Source organism: Schistocerca nitens, chromosome 10, assembly GCF_023898315.1.
Source record: "Schistocerca nitens isolate TAMUIC-IGC-003100 chromosome 10, iqSchNite1.1, whole genome shotgun sequence".
Classification (NCBI taxonomy): Eukaryota; Metazoa; Arthropoda; class Insecta; order Orthoptera; family Acrididae; genus Schistocerca; species Schistocerca nitens.
The window spans coordinates 53,580,158-53,602,959 of NC_064623.1; the positions used below are offsets into that span (position 1 = coordinate 53,580,158).

The 22,802-nt window shown below is 42.6% G+C and overlaps 1 protein-coding gene across 1 annotated transcript in view; it reads right to left on the reverse strand.

The window, feature by feature from the left end:
- Nucleotides 1–2,900: 2,900 nt before the first annotated feature.
- LOC126210247 (15-hydroxyprostaglandin dehydrogenase [NAD(+)]-like) overlaps nt 2,901–22,802 on the reverse strand; it is a 102,993-nt gene continuing 83,091 nt past the window's right edge. The window contains exons 6-7 of the mRNA XM_049939436.1: nt 11,922–12,076; nt 2,901–3,276 (exon numbers count right to left, since the gene is read on the reverse strand). Of these exons, the coding sequence (XP_049795393.1) occupies nt 3,162–3,276; nt 11,922–12,076 (270 nt within the window). The 3' untranslated portion in view covers nt 2,901–3,161. The remainder of the gene's footprint in view (nt 3,277–11,921; nt 12,077–22,802) is intronic.

Genomic DNA, 22,802 nt, shown 5'->3' on the forward strand with positions numbered 1-22,802 from the left:
ATTAGTTCACAGACCAGTGCTGAAACTGAACTGTGAGGAAGCTTTCTGATCATTGTAGACAGAGCAGCCAAAATTTCCCTGACTGCAAGACGCCTCTGCATTGTGATGCCGCGTGACGGAAGAAACCGCTGTTGGTTATGATTCCCATAGTAGACTGAGTGGGTCAATTCTAGTGTCTGATATCACCCGTCGGCTTTGACCAATGACGTAATGTGTGATGTTATTTTGTTTGTGCCGCAGATTGCTGTCGATGAATGTTGAATGATTTCTCTGGATTTTCTCGTTACGAGCGTATATTAAAAAATCGATGTAAATTGTTTTGTTTTCAGCTCGTAATTTGTTTTCGGCATCTTTTGTTAATGAAAGTAGTCGTGATTTATAAGGTCTTGATTTCTCACGCTGTTCGTTATGGATGAGTCAGTTGTTTTTACTGCGTAAATTCTGCTTCAGAAAATGAGTGACAACAAATCAACTATAAAATTTTTGCAATCATTGGGCGTCATTGCTGAATTTTGCAAGTGCAGTGTCTGTGGAAATTATATGGTTTTGACGAAGGTTCCTTTATCAAGAAGTTCCGACGAATACATGTGGAGGTGCAGAAAAAATAACATATGGAGATCCATACGCAGGGGGACGTGGTTCGAGAGATCGGGGTTGAATTTAGAAGTAATTGTCATGCTAACCTACTATTTTTGCTATGATTATTCTTGCAAATCTGTCATGCATGAAGCAGGGGTTTCGTGTGGCACTGTAGTCGACTGGGTCTCGTTTTGTAGAGAAGTCTGCGGGGAATTTATAAAGTATAGGTGGTCATTGGGGGAGGGGGGCGGGGCAGGGGTTATAGTTGAAGTAGATGAGTCACATTTTGAAAAGAGAAAGTATGAAAGGGGGCACGAGGTTGTTGGATTTTGGGTTTTTGGAGTAGTAGTTTCTGGAGGAGATTGTGCTGATGTATTTAGGGTTGTACCAAATCGGACAATTAGATCAATACTGTTGGAGGAAGAATATTCCTAAACGTTATTGTTTATTTCTTGTATTTATGAAAGAATTCAGCAAAATGTACAAGCCTTGTTTTGTTAGTTAGGTGTTGGTGGGTCTGAAACTTTTTTCTTGTTTTACGTTGCGTTTTTTTATGTTACTGTATTGCGCGAGTGTACAAGTGGTTTCTCTGGAGATAGGTTTCTCTGTCATTTTAATATTTTCTGGTTACAATGGTGGGCCGAGGGGTACTGCTCTGTCTTTGCCGGAGGATTTATGTGATTAACTAGTGGTTTCATTTTTTTTATTACTTTAAAATTTTGCGTCCGATTGAGGGCGGGTGGTAGGGAAGAATTGATTTGAATGGTACCTCATTCGTGCCTTATTATTTTTTCACTTGTTATTCTGGATTTCGCCTCTTTCGTTACAGTTTGACGTTCAAGCATTATTTTTGGTATGCCCTTATTTCGCTCTTGTCAGTCTCGATCTTTGACTCCTTTGGAAGTTCATATGCGGTAAGATTCTTTTTATCAAGCCACTTTTATGTTTTCCTATTCGATGTTTCTGCTACACTTGTCTTATTTTTACTGTCACTCCTGGTATATCGATTTTACTGAGTGTTATTTGGAGCTACTGTAGATAGTGTGACTTTGATGTAGTATAATTATCGGTTGCAAGGTTTGGACTTTTTTTGCGTTTTATTTCTTTGCGTGTGCAGTAATGTGTGTAAAGGTTTTCATTTTTTGTAAGTCTAGTCGTATTCTGTACTTCACTACAAGATCATTTTTTAAGAACCTTTCTGATATGTTATAAGATTTTTGCGCAACAAACAGTAATATTGGAATCGGTAACTAGAAATGACCTTCTACATAGGTCGCTTCTATTTACCGATTCCAACTATTCGACGGTTCATTATTTACATCGTTTTTGCAGTACGTGTGGAAAATATAGTATACTATATGCACTCGTAATTGCTCTCGTGTTCTGATTTATTTCAGTCATCTTCAACTCGATTAAATGAAATTCGCGCGTAAATAATAGTCGCGTTAAATGTATTATTTTATGGCATGCTACATTCGTTTGTTTACGAGTATAATCCATTCCATTCGTAGATTGTCCATTGCAGCATCTTTGCCTTACGTATGACGTTATTGGTCAAAGCCGACGGGTGGTACCGGACACTAGAATTTATCCGACTGAGTCGCAGGTGAGCGGACATCCAACTGTCGTGTGGTATAGGTTGGTGGATTCACTTCACGACATCCCTTTCACACATTCATTGGACTGACCATTACGTTAAAAGTGTTGAAAGAAGTAATGATATCTTCTTGTACGAAAACTTCGTTTACGATTCTTTTTGTTGGGTTAACAGGACTGGAATGACGTGTACTGTAATTTATTTGCACCATTCGACGTTATGACAAAGTTACGTCACTTATAAACCCACGCAACCGGTTCCGCAACTTTGAAGTTGCTTCTTCTGGTGCAAATATCTGTACAAAATAATTCTTTTTTTTAAATTAATGCACTTGTAAGTGACCTGAAGAAATACAGGTACAGCGGACCATAGCATATTTCATTCAGTTTCGTTTTAATAGTTTTAACAACTGTATTAAAAAAAACTATTCGCTGTATCAGTTGTCAAGCAATCGTGTATAATCGAGGAATGATTTAGAATATGACACGGCAAATAAATGTGTTCGTGATTCTGCACAAGTTATTAGTGGCGACGATTGAGGGACCGTTGATGTTCATGAAAATTTTCGCTGAATGCTGAAGGAGAAAAAAATACACTTCAGGAAAATAATGTGAAGTGTAGTCGTCGATCCATAAGAATGAGTTAGAGAAAATGAAGTGAAGAGAGATTGCATCATGATCACTTCATTTTGTTTCTCAAAGTTAGTGTAACAAAATGTCCTATATGTTAGTATTATATGTTTATTCAATAGCTCTCCCAATGTTTCAGATAGAAAAAATTTATAAGGAACGTCTGCTTTTACCAGGCATCATCAAGGTAAAAGTTGTCCTCCACAGTTTATGAAGATTATTCGACTTTTTTATTCTGTTGTTAAGGGGTTTATGATTATTTCGTACGATCGTTTCGTACGATGAATGAAGAAGCAGCGCACTTCTTATTGAACAGGGCACCAGCATATACCAGCAGTGCGTCCGGAGCACGGCAGCTACACCATGCGGGGGAAGTCCACCTGGCGAACGACTCCTTCGTTGGCCACCCACACCGAGCCAGAGCGCCCCTCCCGGATGACTCGAGTCAGCGCTTCGGCGATGAACTCAGGCCTGCAAACAATCGGCACACACCATCAAAGTCTCGTATGCATGCCGCTACAGTCTACAACCTGCTACCTACATCCACTGGTTTCCAAAATTAAAGCAACAAACGGATGGCAGTTATAAAGAGTCGAGGGACATGAAAGGGAAGCGGTGGTTGGGAAGGGAGTGAGACAGGATTGTAGCCTCTCCCCGATGCTTTTCAATCTGTATATTGAGCAAGCAGTTAAGTAAACGAAAGAAAAGTTCGGAGTACTTATTAAAATCCAGGGAGAAGAAATAAAAACTTTGAGGTTCGCCGATGACATTGTAATTCTGTCAGAGACAGCAAATGACTTGGAAGAGCAGTTGAACGGAATGGACAGTGTCTTGAAAGGAGGGTATAAGATGAAAATCAACAAAAGCAAGACGAGGATAATGGAATGTAGTCGAATTAAGTCGGGTGATGCTGCGGGAATTAGATTAGGAAATGAGACACTTAAAGTAGTAAAGGAGTTTTGCTAGTTGGGGAGCAAAATAACTGATGATGGTCGAAGTAGAGAGGATATAAAATGTAGACTGGCAATGGCAAGGAAAGCGTTTCTGAAGAAGAGAAATTTGTTAAGATCGAGTATTGATTTAAGTGTCAGGAAGTCGTATCTGAAAGTATTTGTATGGAGTATAGCCATGTATGGAAGTGAAACATGGACGATAAATAGTTTAGACAAGAAAAGAATAGAAGCTTTCGAAATGTGGTGCTACAGAAGAATGCTGAAGATTAGATGGGTAGATCACATAACTAATGAATAGGATTGGGGAGAAGAGGAGTTGGTGGCACAACTTGACAAGAAGAAGGGACCGGTTGGTAGGACATGTTCTGAGGCATCAAGGGATCACCAGTTTAGTATTGGAGGGCAGCGTAGGGGGAAAAATCATAGAGGGTGACCAAGAGATGAATAGACTAAGCAGATTCAGAAGGATGTAGGGTGCAGTAGGTACTGGGAGATGAAGAGGCTTGCACAGGATAGAGTAGCATGGAGAGCTGCATCAAACCAGTCTCAGGACTGAAGACCACAACAACAACAACAATAACTACTTGTGCACAACGGTAGACAAAAATGTTCTCCATTTTTTCCAACTTAACGGATTTTCACACACTTTCCGACAACTCGTTAATGCGCTCAGTATGGAGTGTGACCACCTCTGACAGCAATACAAGCCCGACAGCGACTCGACCTGCTGTGAATGATGTCATCAAACTTACGTTGAGGCAATAAAGCCCATTATTCTTGCAGAGCTGCTCACAAGCTTTGGAGAGTGGGTAGTGGATGCTGATGTGATGCACCCTCTCTCCCTAGCGCATCCCAGACATACTGCGTGGGATGCGTGCAACATTTTCCTTTTCCGAGAAAAAATCAACCACCCGTTCTCTAAGAGGTCACCGAGCGAGGTGGCGCAGTGGCTAGCGCACTGGACTCGCATTCGGGAGAACGACGGTTCAAACCCGCGTCCGGTCATCCTGATTTAGGTTTTCCCTGATTTCCCTAAATCGCTCCAGGCAAATGCTGGAATGGCTCTTTTGAAAGGGCATGGCCGACTTCCTTCCCAGTCCTTCCCTAATCGGACGAGACCGATGAGCTCGCTGTCTGGTCTCCTTCCCCGAACAACCCAACCCTCAAAGAGGTCGAGCATTATCATTCATCAATATGAAGTCTGGGTCCACACCACCTCGCAACAACCGCACATGAGGTCCCAAGATTTCGTCGCGGTACCTGACAGCAGTCACACCTTGCCGATTCACCTGTACAATTTCATGAAAAGTGGTTTGAGTTGTCAACATAATCCCTGCACACACCATTAGGGATCCTCCTCGCTACCGGTGTCTTTCCCTCCAGATACAAATGTTTCGAGAATAATTCTCCAGACCAAATCAGGACTCATCTTCGAAAAGAACATTGGCCCACTGTTCCACCATCCAGTTGGCATGCTGACGACTCCACTCTAGACGTTCCCTTCTGTGAAGACGCATCATGGGTACAAATACAGCTGGTCTTCAACAATAAAGGCCACTCTGCCAAAGCCTTCTGTATACCTTTTGCCTCGATACAACACGTCCAGTGGATGCTGCGAGGTTAGATGCCAGTTGCCATACAGCGGTACCTTCGTGCCATACAGTGGTACCTTCGTGCCCTTACAACCAAATGACAGTCCTGTCTTTCTGATATCAAACAAGGACGGACCTGCACTGGTCTGTTCCAGTCTCTATAAATTGGCGCCAAATCCGAGAAACAACAGAACGATTTACATTAAGCCATCAGGCCATATTAGTTTGCAACTGTCGTGCTTCCATTCTTCTTATGACCCTCTACCGTAGAAAGTTTGGCAGACGTCTTCTTTGTGCCACATCGCCCCGTGTGTGACTGTACGAGGTGTGGCTAGAAAAAAAACCGGACTAGTACTGGTGAAACAATAAAACGAATGCAATAAGGCTGAAAGTCGCGTGGCCTGTCACGTGACTCTCGCTCCGCCTACTGCTCGAGTTTCATCTGCCTCCTGCACTCAGTCTGCCCGTGGCGTCTGTTTTAAGTAGTTGACGTTTTGTCTGTGCGTCGGAAAATGTTGAGTGTACAGAAAGAACAGCGTGTTAACATCAAATTTTGTTTCAAACTAGGAGAATCTGCAAGTGAAACGTTTGTAATATTACAAAAAGTGTACGGCGATGATTGTTTATCGCGAACACAAGTGTTTGAGTGGTTTAAACGATTTAAAGATGGCCGCGAAGACACCAGTGATGACACTCGCACTGGCAGACCATTGTCAGCAAAAACTGATGCAAACATTGAAAAAATCGGTAAACTTGTTCGACAAGATCGCCGTTTAACAATCAGAGCAGTGTCTGAGTTAACAGGAGTTGACAAGGAAAGTGTTAGGCAGATTATTCATGAAAGTTTCAACATGAACAAAGTGTGTTCAAAAATGGTTCCAAAGTGTCTCACAATTGAACAGAAGGAACGCCGAAGAATGATTTGTTCTGACATCCTGGAAAACATTGAAAGTGATCCCACCTTCTTACAAAATGTTATTACTTGCGATGAATCGTGGTTTTTTACTTACGATCCCGAAACTAAACGCCAATCGATGCATTGGAAAACTCCTGGTTCTCCACGACAAAAAAAAGCACGAATGTCAAAATCGAAATTCAAGGCAATGATGATTGTTTTTTTTTTTGACATCAAAGGGATTGTGCACATTGATTGGGTACCAGAGAGACAAACAGTGAATCAGCATTACTACATTAGCGTCCTGGCTACCCTACGTGAGCGACTACGGAGAAAACGGAACGATTTGTGGAGAAAAAAGTCATGGATCCTTCACCAAGACAATGCCCCAGCTCACAGTGCGTTGTCAATGAAGACGTTTTTGGCAAAACACAACATTCCCATCTTAGATCATCCACCCTACTCACCTGATTTGGTCCCCTGTGACTTTTTTCTTTTCCCTATAGTCAAGTCAGCTATGAAAGGAACTAGATTTGAGATTGTTGAAGCAGTAAAAGAAAAAGCGACGGAAGTAATGTATGGACTTACCGAAAATGATCTGCAGCATTGCTATGAACAGTGGAAAATTCGTATGGAGCGGTGTAGAGACCGAGGAGGAGAGTACATTGAAGGAGATAACATGAAATTGTTAATAATTGTAAATAAATGTTTTTTCCAGCATCAGTCCGGTTTTTTTCTAGCCGCACCTCGTATACACAGCGATTGTGGATGTAGGGCTACCTGGCACATACTACCCCGTTTGATAGGTGCCCTGACGTCATCGTTGGTCGTGGTTGTCCGTTAACGAGAATGCCACTTTCCGTGCTTAACAAGATCGTATAGACATCTCTTGACACTTGGATGCTTATACCCTGAATTAGACTTAAGACGAGCAAATAGCGGTTTGTTGCTTTAATTTTGAACATCAGTGTATATAACATAGGGATTACCAGCAATGTTACAGTAAAATGTACGTGTTACGGTACTGTTGAAGTGGACAAATCTTTCAATTATGCTGAAGTCCTAAATCTGTCTTACTGCAAAAAGAGCAAAACAAACGGAGGAAGTTCTGCCACTGGATCTTAGCAGCGAATTGTCGAGGAGCCTACTGTTTAATTACTTGCACTTACTTAGCCGTTGCGCTTCACAAGTGGTCTGTACCTTCAGCAAGAGAATTCACCATCACATTGCCTACAAATTCTTACTTGCACAGAATCTGCTGAGAGCTGCCATCGAGAAATTTCGCTGTATGGTCACCATCACTATCGCTGTACTATCGCCACATTCTCATCATCACCATCACCGTATCATTTCATGTCACATGAAATAATGTTCTGGGGCAACTCATCTTTACCAAAGAAAGTCGTCATTGTACTAAAACGTGCTGGGAGAATAATATGTGGTGTTCACCCACGATCGTCTTGTACACATCTGTTTAAGGAGTTGGGCATTCTGACTACTACTTCACAGTACAGTTATTCCTCCATGAAGTTTGTTTTAAGTAATCCACTACAGTTCAAGAGGAGCGATGAGGTATATAATTACAATATCAGATGGAGAAATGACGTTCATTACTCTACATTAAGGTTGCCTTTAGCAGAAAAATGGGTCCACAACGCAGCAACAAAACTTTTTGATCACTTACCAAGTGATAACAAACAGAACATTTCTCCTTGGGAACTCCTTCTGTTCTGTAGAAGAATTTCTATTATTGCACTATGTAAGAGGTGGTGACTAGGAATTACTAACTCACATCTGTATATCTTGCTTTCGTTTTATATATTAAAAAAACCTAAATATTCCGAATGTAGCGATATGCACAAATTAATTTTCAGTATGAATGTATAATGACTTGTTCCATGTCATTATGATCTACTGTGCTAAATGATCTATGGAACTTGTTACTCACTAACTAACTCTCCATCAACATCACCATCACCATGCCATCACTGTCACAATCATTGTCACCATACTGTGACCATACCATCACCATCACTGTCACTATTGTCATCACCTCAGCATGAGCATACTAGCATCATGTCCATGATTGTCACTATCTCCATAATCCTACCATCAGCGTACCATCACTACAGTCAGAATCATTGTCACTGTCAGCACACTTTTGTCACTGTCACCATCAATATCACTGTCACCACAACACTGTACCATCACTATTAATATCACCATCACTATCATCTTCTTCATCACTGTCACCACCGTGAACACTGTCATCATGTGTCACCATACCATCACTGTCACCATCACCATACCATAACCAAATTGTCACTGTCACCATCACCATGCCATCATGTATCTTCACCAATATGATCACTGTCAATGTACCATCATCGATCACTGTGACTGTTGTCATGGAATGACTATAACATCACCACCAACATGACCTTCACTGTCAACATTTTTGTCACCATCATTATCACTCTCATTGTCACCATCAGCATCACTGTACCATCACTGTCAGCATCATCAAGCCGGCCGCAGTGGCCGTGCGGTTCTAGGCGCTGCAGTCCGGAACCGTGGGACTGCTACGGTCGCAGGTTCCAATCCTGCCTCTGGCATGGATGTGTGTGATGTCCTTAGGTTAGTTAGGTTTAAGTAGTTCTAAGTGCTAGGGGACTGATGACCTAAGATGTTAAGTCCCATAGTGCTCAGTGCCATTTTTCAACCAACACTGACAGTCACCATCACTATGACCACCACCCTACCATCAGTGTACTGTCCTTGTCAACATCGCCATCACCATCACTGTCACTGACACTGCACCATCATCATCACTGTCATTGTCATTGTTACTATCACCACACAATCACAATACCACCACCATCACTGTCAATGTCACCTTCACCTTCACCATTACTTTCATCATCATCGTGACTGTCACCAATAGTATACCAGCACTGTATGACCTCTGTCACTATCATCAACACTTTGACTGTCAGTGTCACTGTAACTGCCACCTTCACCATCACCCTACCATCGGTGTACTGTCACTGTCAACATCACCATTACTGGCACTGTTACTGCACTCCCATCATCAATCTCATCACACCATCACTTTACTGACACCATCACTATTAACATCACCTTCATCATCACTATCACCACCACAAACACTCTCACTCTCACCATCTCCATTGCCATTCCATCACTGTACCATCACCATAATCATACCATGATCACACTATCACCATCATTGTCGCCATCACTGCCATCATCACCATATGGTTACTGTACTCTGACCATCACCATCATTGTTGTCATCCAAATTACCAAAGGAAATAACTTTTATTGTATTTTATGTTGTTATTTTTATCTTTAAACAGTAAATAAAAACACAATCAAAATTTATTTTTTCTATTTGCCTCTAAAGCACCAACCAGGATCCAGTTAACCTGCTTACGCAACATGCAGGAGCATGGGAGAATGTGTGTGTGGGGTGGGGGGGGGGGGGGGGGGGGAGGGGAAGATACCACGACACCCATACACCTTCTATCAGTTGCAACAGACGGTTTTAACTTAAAATTACGAATATAATGTTAACAGTAGCCGAGGTCTGACAGATAAGAAAACACTAAAAATGCTGTCAATGTCACCTACCCATAGTCAATACTCTAGGACTTCATCACGTACTTCTGCTTTGCATTGCAATCTGAACTTGTTTTGACATCCATTGATATCCTTGTTTCGTACCGTGTGTTCATTCACTCTCTTAGAGGGAATAGTGGGTCTTTAGTATAGGTCAACCCTGCCTGTGTGTACTCAGCTGGCGCAGTGCTAATGCATATGATACAGCCTGGATGTGAGGCTACCTTTGCGACAGCTGTCTGCCCACCCCCTTCCACCTGTTCTAACAGGCATCCAGCTGCACACAGGCAGACCATCTTTGTCTCAACCACCGTTGTATCCTCTTGACACATGTCTCTGAGTTTTCATGGTGTTTCGAACCCTTGACTGGGAAACTTTAACATACTTCTATAGGGTATGAGGGACAGCAGACTTTTTTTTAAAGTTGGCCAGTCTGCGGTGGGAGGGGTGGGGCGGCCAGACACCCCAGGCCTATGTATAGTCTCCATTCATCTCTCTTTTTAATTTGCTCTGTCTCCTTTTGTGCTCCCACTGCCACTATCTCCATCCATATCTCTTTCTCTTTTACTGCCGCTAGTTCTCACTGGCCTCCACTATCTCCTCTCTGACTCCCACTGTTATTGTCTGCATCCAACTCTCCTTCTCTTTCTACTTTCTCTCTCACCATCACTCTTTTTTTTCTCTCTCACTGCCACTGTCTCTCTTCCAACATCATTGTGTCTCTGTTACTCTCATTTAGCACCTAAAAGCGCGAATATGTTCGCATCCCAAAATTTTTGATAAGTAAGACAAAATGAGGATTGAGGCAGCTGGTTCCCCACTTTTGTGCCAGAGTCTTCTAAAAAGGAACATATCCGCCTTTCTTGTTCTCCGACAGTAGCATTTTTGAGCTGGTTCCCTCTTTTCCCTCTTAAAGCAGGGTGTGCTGTTTATATAAGACGGTCTGTAGGTCAGTAAAGTTTTGAGAGTTTCAACAAAGATAAAGAGTCAGTCGTCAGCTGCAGGTAATATTGCAGGCCTTGTATCTGGAAAACGTTTGGAAACAGCATGTTCGTGGAATGTTCCATTAAGCAGATCTTTCATTGGGCTAGCGACATGAGGCGCTGCCCACCTTGCATGAAAACAGTGGTTGCCACTTAGCTGCGCTCTTCCAGATCTCACGGTGCACCTGACATGCCCTCTGGGAGATTTTCTTCCTAGAAGAGGGGGCTGAGGATGAAGGTGTCTGTGAATCCATACCATACAGTCACATACGACGAGTGCAATGGATCTTCATGCACGACATGCAGATCAACAGTGTCCCAAATTCTGCAGTTCTGTGTATTCATCACCCCCTGACGACAATGAGATTTCAGTCGCTGTACCATATGGATCTTGCATGGGTACTAGTATGAAATAGAGCACAAAAATTCCCGTACTGTTGACCAGGAGACAAAGAATTCTTATGGCACTGTACGGGTGCTAGCATTACCCAGGGCACATGCTGCATGGTCAGTTACAGCAACAGTAGACTCACCAAAAACTTTCTCTGAGACAGAACGTCTTCTTCTTCCAGGTGCCACACCAAGCTCACCATGACTTCGGTTTTATCATCTTCTTTAAACCATTCAATGATATCAACCCACTTCTCAGACCTTTCAGCCAGCGAAACTCTCTCAATGCAGCACTGTAATTTCTCCTGTTCACATAAAACAGCTTCACTAACAGAGCACAGGTTCTCTTCTCGACAGTTACAGCTTGTCATATGACAGCGTGGGTGTCGAACAGTCATACGTACAGTGTACAGCATCAGATTTGCACCTTGTATCCAAAGTTGGAACTAATTTTTCAAGTGTAATTACAGCCCACAATGGACCTGCTTGAGTAGCTGCACTTTGATAATATCCACCAGGTATGAATAGAGCTTGCGACAAAGTGACTGCATTTCACACTGAATGAAATGGAAGTAGTTTAGGTGCAAGCATAAGAATAATGGAAGAAACTTGTGCATTCGGAGCAACAGAGGTACAACGCCACAGGGCTACCATACAGCACCTGTTGATGTGAGTGGCAGACAGGAGTTGGGCCAGAGGTTGCTTGATGTAGTCGTGCATCAGGTGCTCCGGAGAGTCCAGCAGCAATGGTGACTCAGTAGGGCCCGGACACAGCGCCACCACAGACACGCCCGTCTTATCCGCGTATGTGGCATCCTGTAACAGGGTGAATTTAACGTACTACACGCCCCTGGTAGAAGGCAGAACTGCCAAAGCTGCATCACTCAACACCACGCCACTCCATCCATGCACCCCTCCACGAAATTATCTTTCTGGAATTTTTTCCCCACGGATTCAGAGAATTTTATAATTTATGTAAGTTGGTTTGATAGAAGTCAAGCATTATTGAAACTTGTGTGAGGTATAACAAATGTTATTATGAAGTGCATTTGAAACTGAATACAGACGTCTAGAAAAGGAGAGTGACAAAATCTGTAGAATGGCTGATCAAAAATGGCTAGTGGACAGATTGAAGGCTGTCTGTAAATGTGTGCTTGACTTGGGTAAAGATTTATGCTGCCTATGGGAAAATTAAAGAGACCTTACGAGAGAAAAAGACAGGCAGTTTTATGGATATTGAGGGCTCAGACAGAAAACTAGCACTTAGATAAGGAAGGAAGGCTGAAAGATGAAAGAAATATACATGGTGTAAGGGGTATAAGTGCAGATATTTATGTTGTTGACTGAGAACAGTGTACTGAACAACAGTAGATCAGTATTCACTTAATTCACAGACTAATACTTGTAGTTATTAGGAGTACTATGTTGTTAGGTTGGTTAGTACCTCCAAGTACACGTGACAAGAGCAAGCTATTAGTGCTTTTTCCCCTAGCAGCACGTCAGGTGCGAAGTGTGGAAGCGTAGACGTAAAATGGTTAGACTGTACTGACAGGCGTAGTCCACTTGGTGGTGCGGTGACGACCATGCAGACAAACCTCAGTTAGTAAATTATGTGTCGTGTCTGTGGGAAAACAGCTAGAAATAGAGAAAAAACAACTATCACCCTGAAGTGGGTATATCTACATCTACATCTACATCTACATGACTACTCTGCAATTCACATTTAAGTGATTGGCAGAGGGTTCATCGAACCACAATCATACTATCTCTCTACCATTCCACTCCTGAACAGCGCGCAGGAAAAACGAACACCTAAACCTTTCTGTTCGAGCTCTGATTTCTCTTATTTTATTTAGATGATCATTCCTACCTATGTAGGTTGGGCTCAACAAAATATTTTCGCATTCGGAAGAGAAAGTTGGTGACTGAAATTTCGTAAATAGATCTCGCCGCGACGAAAAACGTCTTTGCTGTAATGACTTCCATCCGAATTCGCGTATCATATCTGCCACACTCTCTCCCCTACTACGTGATAATACAAAACGAGCTGCCCTTTTTTGCATCCTTTCGATGTCCTCCGTCAATCCCACCTGGTAAGGATCCCACACCGCGCAGCAATATTCTAACAGAGGACGAACGAGTGTAGCGTAAGCTGTCTCTTTAGCGGACTTGTTGCATCTTCTATATGCGTCCTGCCAATGAAACGCAACCTTTGGCTCGCCTTCCCCACAATATTGTCTATGTGGTCTTTCCAACTGAAGTTGTTCGTAATTCTAACACCCAGGTACTTAGTTGAATTAACAGCCTTGAGAATTGTACTATTTATCGAGTAATCGAATTCCAACGGATTTCTTTTGGAACTCATGTGGATCACCTCACACTTTTCGTTATTTAGCGTCAACTGCCACCTGCCACACCATACAGCAATCTTTTCTAAATCGCTTTGCAACTGATACTGGTCTTCGGATGACCTTACTAGACGGTGAATTACAGCATCATCTGCGAACAACCTAAGAGAACTGCTCAGATTGTCACCCAGGTCATTTATATAGATCAGGAACAGCAGAGGTCCCAGGACGCTTCCCTGGGGAACACCTGATATCACTTCAGTTTTACTCGATGATTTTCCATCTATTACTACGAACTGCGACCTTCCTGACAGGAAATCACGAATCCAGTCGCACAACTGAGACGATACCCCATAGGCCCGCAGCTTGATTAGAAGTCGCTTGTGAGGAACAGTGTCAAAAGCTTTCCGGAAATCTAGAAATACGGAATCAACTTGAGATCCCCTGTCGATAGCGGCCATTACTTCGTGCGAATAAAGAGCTAGCTGTGTTGCACAAGAACGATGTTTTCTGAAACCATGCTGATTACGTATCAATAGATCGTTCCCTTCGAGGTGATTCATAATGTTTGAATACAGTATATGCTCCAAAACCCTACTGCAAACCGAAGTCAATGATATAGGTCTGTAGTTCGATGGATTACTCCTGCTACCCTTCTTAAACACTGGTGCGACCTGCGCAATTTTCCAGTCTGTAGGTACAGATCTGTCGGTGAGCGAGCGGTTGTATATGAGTGCTAAGTAGGGAGCTATTGTATCAGCGTAATCTGAAAGGAACCTAATCGGTATACAATCTGGACCTGAAGACTTGCCCGTATCAAGCGATTTGAGTTGCTTCGCAACCCCTAAGGTATCTACTTCTAAGAAACTCTTGCTAGCAGCTGTTCGTGTTTCAAATTCTGGAATATTCCATTCATCTTCCCTGGTGAAGGAATTTCGGAAAACTGCGTTCAATAACTCCGCTTTAGCGGCACAGTCGTCGGTAACAGTGCCATCGGCACTGCGCAGCGAAGGTATTGACTGCGTCTTGCCGCTTGTGTACTTTACATACGACCAGAATTTCTTCGGATTTTCTACCAAATTTCGAGACAATGTTTCGTTGTGGAACCTATTAAAGGCATCTAGCATTGAAGTCCGTGCGAAATTTCGCGCGTCTGTAAATTTTAGCCAATCTTCGGTATTAAAGTACCAGTGATCATAATATTTGTACTTGTATCCTGGTAGCTTCCACTGCACGGGGAGCTAGGTAATCTCGAAAGAGAAAGAGTCCGCAGCTCGTGGTCGTGCGGTAGCGTTCTCGCTTCGCGCGCCCGGGTTCCCGGGTTCGATTCCCAGCGGGGTCAGGGATTTTCTCTGCCTCGTGATGACTGGGTGTTGTGTGATGTCGTTAGGTTTAAGTCGTTCTAAGTTCTAGGGGACTGGTGACCATAGATGTTCAGATCCATTTGAACCATTTTTTGAAAGAGAAAGTGGCACTCTTCGGTGAACGCTTGGTGAGTACAGATCGTAGCTTTTAAGGTGATAGGAAGCAGGTTGAGTCAGGATTTCGTTATATTGAACTATTGAAATACTTAAGAACTTGAGCTTAACTGAAGCGTGTGAAGCGAGTTATTGTTCCGAATCTGCCATAATTATATTTCTTTAAATAGGCGATTTTTGGGTGTTTGAGTTAAAAGTGTGGAGGTTACTTTGTTCATTTTGAACAACGATGAAGTAGAATTGCAAACGGTAAATCTGATTAGGAAAAGCTGGGTAGGATCACTTCAACCGTACGTGAGTGTAATACTGTGTCGAAGCTAGTATGATTTTTAATGATTTTTAGTCTTATATTTTGTGGAAGTTGCTTTTGTCTTTGTGTATCGATTTTGTGCCACGTGTTTGGTAATCAGTGACCCTTCTGGTCCACCACGGCACCGCAATAGGCTTTATTTTAACAGTTTGCTTGTTTAATGAGCTACAATTTCTGCAAGATTATCTGTTCTTTCGCGCGCTTTCTACAAAGCAGCACAACAGTTTGATTCGGAATGCACCACGTGCTCTAGTTCTGCCGTTTGCAAGCAGCAGACGCACTTAGCATGTTGAATAATAATCGCACAACCTCGTGCATTGGTTAAACCTCTGTCCAGAATAGTGCATGCGTTGAATGGTAATGCGAATCCCACTGAGATATTTTTATGGTATGAATGCAAAGGCGATGATAGTATCATTGTCTCCCACCCCCATTTTCTGTGTTTCTTCTTGCTGTAGTTAAATTGTGCTCTGTTACATTCTCACGTAATTCTTACTTCAATATTTCTAGTCAGGCGTCAGTTATGTGTAGTTAGGATGTGCAACCAAATACTTAGATACAATAAATAAACTACGTGAAAGATAAATACTGTGGTGTTGATCTTACCTTCTCCGATTTCCCCCCCTGAATTAATCAAGTTGCTTCATGCACGACATGGAGTGCTGTTTATCTGGCTACTTAAAGAAATTTGCATACTTATAATTAAATTATTAAAGTAATTAAACTAATAATTTTCCAGCTCCGTTTTTATCTAAATGGCTAGGAAGGTCTTGGGCTGGTGGCGACCCTAAATTTCTGAATTTTTATCATTATTTGTGTGAGAGAAGCAGCTAGAAATGCGAGATAACGTATATGGCTCGATGAGAAACGTCGTAAACATAGTAATACGTAACAAATGTTAAAGAACTTTAAAAACTTTAGCAGATTTCACATAAAACTTTCGGAGACACTACTTTTCAGCAAGCCCTCCTAGACTTTTTTTATCAACTCCATCTTACTACAACCGCATTCTCAAAATTTTTCAGCGATTGGCGTTGCCATAGATACCCTCTAAGTTATTTCGATATTTCGATAAGGATGTCTTAACCTACAGTTTGAAAAAAAAAACCTTGAAAATAGGCAAACGAGAAGTTCTGTCAACGCTTTTCATTAACTCTTTCACCTTGAACTTGAAAGCAACTATTTCGTTATCTGACTGCACCGTGTCAACATCTGTGCTATATCTGGCGTGAGAAGAAGCTGCAGAGATTTCAAGATAAGATACACAGCTTTCATTTAAGGCAGCGTTCGTCAAACTTTTCTGCGTAAGAGGAAAGAGTTAATAGTTAATATGACACCTCGTGCCGCATGGGAATGTTCGTGGAGGAGGGTAGGAGGAAGAGGCTGAACTGGCCACTCAAAGAATAATTCAATTCTCATCAAAGCCTGGTTACTGACAGAAGCCACTTTAACATTTTGAAAGTTCATATTATAGCGTGTCACACGAGAGATTTTCAAGTGAAAAGAAAAATAACATATTGGAACTATATGTACTTTTATGGAGGCTTACATAGTGGCCAATTTTCTGTACCTAAGCGGGTACTGTGGCAATTGCCATCACTACAGGATCCATGCTTCTTTTTCTTATTTCCGGGCACATTTTCTACGCATATTCACGGTATATGAAAGCATGTCAATAGGCTGTGGGAGACTGTTCTCCACCGGAATTTCGTATTAGGCCATATACAGGGTGTCCCAGCTATCTTGTCCACCCAAAATATCTCTGGAACAATAACAGCTATTGGAAAACGACTTTCACCGGTATCAATGTAGGCCTGGAGCCCATGAATGTACATCTTTGGAAACATTCTAAAACGAAAGCATATGTGTTTTTTAACACAAACTTATGTTTTTTTAAATGGACCTCCTATATTTTTTCTTCAGAAATCCATAGCATGACAAAGCACATACACAATGGCGTTGATTGCATCGCAATATTCCCATTACATCCCGAGATATTGAGACGCGAAGTTGACGCTTGAAACACCCGACATGCGCTGCTAGCGCACGTCCTGAGGCTCAGGCGTGAACCCCATGCTGCCCGTAATCGCGATGTGATTGACATGTGTAATCACACTTCCATACTTATCAAGAGATCCGAAACGAATAATACGGTCTGCTGACATCCTGCATTAACGTCGTACATTCCAGCAGGTATTTATCCCATAGGCTAGGAGTGATGCGGTTCTGTAACATATCTGTGTACCGCAACGTTAGTCACAAAGTTAACTTCGCTTATCGTTAATCCGTTACTAAAAAGGTAATGCCGTTCAACGTTAAAACTTTACTTTACTGTAGATCTAGCGCAAGTGACGGTTAATCATTCACTCGTAATAGTAAAATTCATGTTGATGGTTTTAGTGAAACGAGCAAGTGGACTAAAAGTTTTACCGTTGTTTAGGTAAAAATGTTTTGATTTGGGAAGTTCAGGTAGGACATAGAAGATGAATGTAAACATGTTTAACCAATTAGTTTTATTATCACATAATTATCAATGTTATGTTTATCTAATGCGTTAAATGACAAATTGTTGCAAACAAATGTTTCTTAACATCACTGGGTAAAATGGTCCTTTGTAGAAACTTCCACTGTGATACCAGCACTACATACTAAACATAGCGTTCACATCTCATGCTCAAAGTGATGCCCATTGGCTTGCATACATAGGGTCACTCTGCGGATGAAGGATGCCCTACTTCGTGCTACTGTTTCCTCTTTGATGGCTGTACAAGCATCAATAATGCGTTGCTTCATGTCCTCTGGTGTTGTTGGTTCATGTTGGTAAACAGCATCCTTCACTGATCCCCAAAGAAAATAATCCAGCGGTGTAAGGTCTGGAGATCGGGCAGGCCACCTAACTGGGCCACCTCGTCCAATCCACCTACCAGGGAACTTACGGTTCAGAAGTCGTCGTGCTCGTAAGGCGTATGTGCAGGGCATCCGTCATGCTGATACCACATGACCATTCTCTGGTTCAGAGGTACGGTGTCCAAGAGAACAGGAAGATTGTGTCGTATAAATCTGTTGTCTGCCATTTTGGATGCCATTTATAAAGAAAGGCCCGATAATGGTATCTCCAAAAATCCCACACCAAACATTAACTTTCCACGGACGTTGATGCTCTACCTGACGGAGCCATTTTGGATTGTCTGCGGACCAATAATCCATATTCCTCATATTGACAATTCCTTTGTTGGAGAATGATGCCTCGTCGGTAAAGAGAACATCTGCAAAAAAATTTGGATTAGTCAGAAGTTTTTGCTGAGCCCACCGACAAAATGTTACCCTATTGCGGAAATCATTTCCATGAATATCCTGGTGTAAATGAACATGGTAAGGATGAAATTTATGACGTTTAAAAATACGCTGTGCACTTGATTTCGACACACCAACTTCACGTTCAATTTGACGTGTGCTGATTTGAGGATTCACAGCTATGGTAGCGAGCACAGCAAATTCAGCACGTTCATCTGTGCGTGTTCTAGGACGATGTCGAGGTCTTGGATTGAAGCTTCCAGTTTCACGTAGACGAGATGTGAGACGGCCAAACATCCGGCGCGAAGGCGATGGCTTGTCAGGGAATCGTCTTCTGTACAGTCGTTCTGCCTGAACAGCATTTCGTCCACCTACAACAGGGTACAGTACAGGTATGTAGAGTAGGGTAGAAAACAGACATATTAACTTAATAATCATAATGTTCGCTAACAGTACTATCAACAAACAAGCAATCTCATAACGTATTTCCCGTCAACGTACATTCTCCATAGATCAGCAGCATTTCTACCATATCTTCATGCGTGTACATTATACTGTACAGTATAAGTTCCACAACACAACGTTTATTCACAATGTGCACTACCTCCGTGCCGTCACTAGATTACTCTGATGCACGCCTACACTGGCAAGCGGTGTACTGCACGCCAAAGCAACAACAAATGGGATTCTCGGAGGGTGGCGGAGTACAGGAGTTTGCATGAGTCGCAAATCATAAACAAGGCGAAGTGGTAACTGTGGCAGTAGTGGGAACTACGTTGGACACTTGACTAGGTAGAGCCAGGTCCTGCGTGACAGGCACAATGGGTCATATAATGCATTAGATAAACCTTATTTTGGGTGTGCAGGATAAATAAGACAACCTGACGGGTGTACACCGATCGGTACTGGTTCATATTGTGTACGTAGATACGTAAAACGTGCAAGAGGGAAACCATTATGTGCTTATGAGAGTTGATGGCAGCAGACCGTATTATTCGTTTCGGACCTCTTGATAAGTATGGAGGTGTGATTACACGTGTCAATCACATCGCGATTACGGGCAGCATAGGGTTCACCCCTGAGCCTCAGGATGTGCGCTAGCAGCGCATGTCGGGTGTTTCAAGCGTCAACTTTGCGCCTCAGTATCTCGGGATGTAATGGAAATATTGCGATGCAATCAACGCCATTGTGTATGTGCTTTGTCATGCTATTGATTGCTGAAGAAGAACTATAGGTCCATTTAAAAAAACATAAGTTTTTGTTAAAAAACACATATGCTTTCGTTTTAGAATGTTTCCAAATATGTACATTCATGGGCCCCAGCCCTACATTGATACCGGTGAAAGTCGTTTTCCAATAGCTGTTATTGTTCCAGAGATATTTTGGGTGGACAAAATAGCTGGGACACCCTGTATAATTACAGAGACGGATTTAAGTAATGTAACTTATTTAACTCAAAATTATCACAAAGAGATAGAATGACTGATGATGGCTTTGTATGGGACCAAACTACTAAGGTCATCGGTCCCTAAGCTTACACACTACTTAATCTCACTAAACTAACTTACGCTAAGGACGGCAAACACACTCATGCCCGAGGGAGGATTCGAACCTCTGACGGGGGGAGCCGCACGGACCGTGACAAGACACCTTGACCGCGCGGTTACCCCGCCCGGCCATTGATGTTTTAAGCATCTTCTTCCTTCCACTGTTGAAGAGCAATTCGAGGATAGCGATTGCACCTTTGGACACCATCGAGCACCTGCTCATAATGCACGGCATGTGGCGGAGTGGTTACACGGAAATAACATCCCTGTAATGGACTGGCGTGCACAGAGTCCTGACCTGAATCCTATAGAACATCTTTGGAATGTTTTGGAACGCCGAGTTCGTTCCAGGCCTCACCAACCGACGTCGATACCTCTCCTCAGTGAAGCACTCCGCGGAGAATGGGCTGCCATTCCCCAAGAAACCTTCCAGCACCTGATTGAACGTATGCCTGCGAGAGTGAAAGCTGTCATCAAGGCTAAGGGTAGGCCAACGCCATACTGAATTCTAACATTACCGATGGAGCTCGCCACGAACTTGTAAGTCATTTTCAGCCAGGTGTCCGCATACGTTTGATCACATAGTGTATATTGGTAAAGAGCTGTGGCAGATTTCTTGTTGTGTGCTGTTGAATCTGTTGAAAGTCGCCGTGTTTATTTGCAGGGTCGGCCGCCAATCTCCACAGCATGTCTCAAACTCCACGTCGACGTAGTATAGCTGAAACTTTCTGTAGTAAATAGAGTTACTAGAAAGAGTAATATTTACGTTCGATTCTTATCTAGTTATACCAGATGATAAAAAAGTCAGTATAAATTTGAAAACTGAATAAATCACAGAATAATGTAGATAGAGAGGTACAAATTGACACAGATGCTTGCAATGACATGGGGTTTTATTAGAACCAAGAAAATACAAAAGTTCAAAAAATGTCCGATAGATGGCGCATCATCTGATCAGAATAGCAATAATTAGCATAACAAAGTAAGACAACGATGTTCTTTACAGGAAATGCTCAATATGTCGACCACCACTCCTCAACAATAGCTGTAGTCGATTAATAATGTTGTGAACAGCACTGTAAAGCGTGTCCGGAGTTATGGTGAGGCATTGGCGTCGGATGTTGTCTTTCAGCATCCCTAGAGACGTTGGTCGATCACGATACACTTGCGACTTCAGGTAACCCCAAAGCCAATAATCGCACGGACTGAGGTCTGGGGACCTGGGAGGACAAGCATGACGGAAGTGGCGGCTGAGCACACTATCATCACCAAACGACGCGCGCAAGAGATCTTTCACACGTCTAGCAATACTTTTTTTTGGTTCTAACAAAACCCCATGTCATTCCAAGCATGTGTGTCAATTTTTACCCCTCTATCTACATTATTCCGTGGTTTATTAAGTTTTCGAATTTATACTGACTTTTTGATCACCCGGTACATCAGAGATGAGCACTCTATTTTTTCCTTAAATACAACTTTTACTTTTACTATCGAGTTGTAATATGTAATATTCACAATTATAAGTCCCCTTCGTCTTTATCGGAACAAGAACAAAATCGGGGTCATTAACACTACATTCGACAAAAGAGATAATAAAAATCAGAGATAATGAAATGATAGTGTTCGCTTTTCTTATGCAAAGAGTAACGTTTTAGGTTCCCAAACACAGCGCAGTATCTGACACCGTTATTTCCGTAATAAAAAGTGATATTACACAACGCGCGATATCTTCGCAGTGGGCGAACCTGTTCTTGAACGACCTCGCCTACTGCAGATCTCATGTACAGACATGCTGCACTGTTATTATTAATACAACGCCAGCTCAAAACACTTGTCCACAACATCTGATTACTGCAAGACACTTCAACGCCAAATAATACGTCTTCACGACAAGAGACAAAAAAAGATGCATCTAATGCGTGACACCATCTTGTACGTTTGTCCACCGTGTGGCAACATGGGCGCTTTACCACTCGAACAGCTGGTGACGTGCTAGGGGAAGCCGGCTCGCCATTGGTGTTACCTGGCAACGGCGTAACGTCCCATCTCGTGAGCCAAACGTCTCAATTCGCAACTAATTTTAAACACACTACAGTTTTTGTTGTGGTTTATGTTGTGGCGTAACAAGACAGCCACGCCACTCGGAAGTAGCCGAAAGGCACGCGTTAACTCACGCAGGCTAGTAGATAGTTCTGAAACAGGATACGTAATGAATGCTATAAAGAAAAGTACGTAGCTCCTGGAATACTTAACTTTAATCCATCATTGTGGTACATCGCTCTTGACGATACAAGTGAGACTCTTTAGATACAAGCTATGTAATGCTAATGGCGCCTTGCTAGGTCGTAGCCATTGACTTAGCTGAAGGCTATTCTAACTATCGGCTCTGCAAATGAGCGAGGCTTCGTCAGTGTGCATCGCTAGCTACGTCGTCCGTACAACTGGGGCGAGTGCTAGTCCGTCTCTCGAGACCTGCCGTGTGGTGGCGCTCGGTCTGCGATCACTGACAGTGGCGACACGCGGGTCCGACATGTACTAATGGACCGCGGCCGATTTAAAGCTACC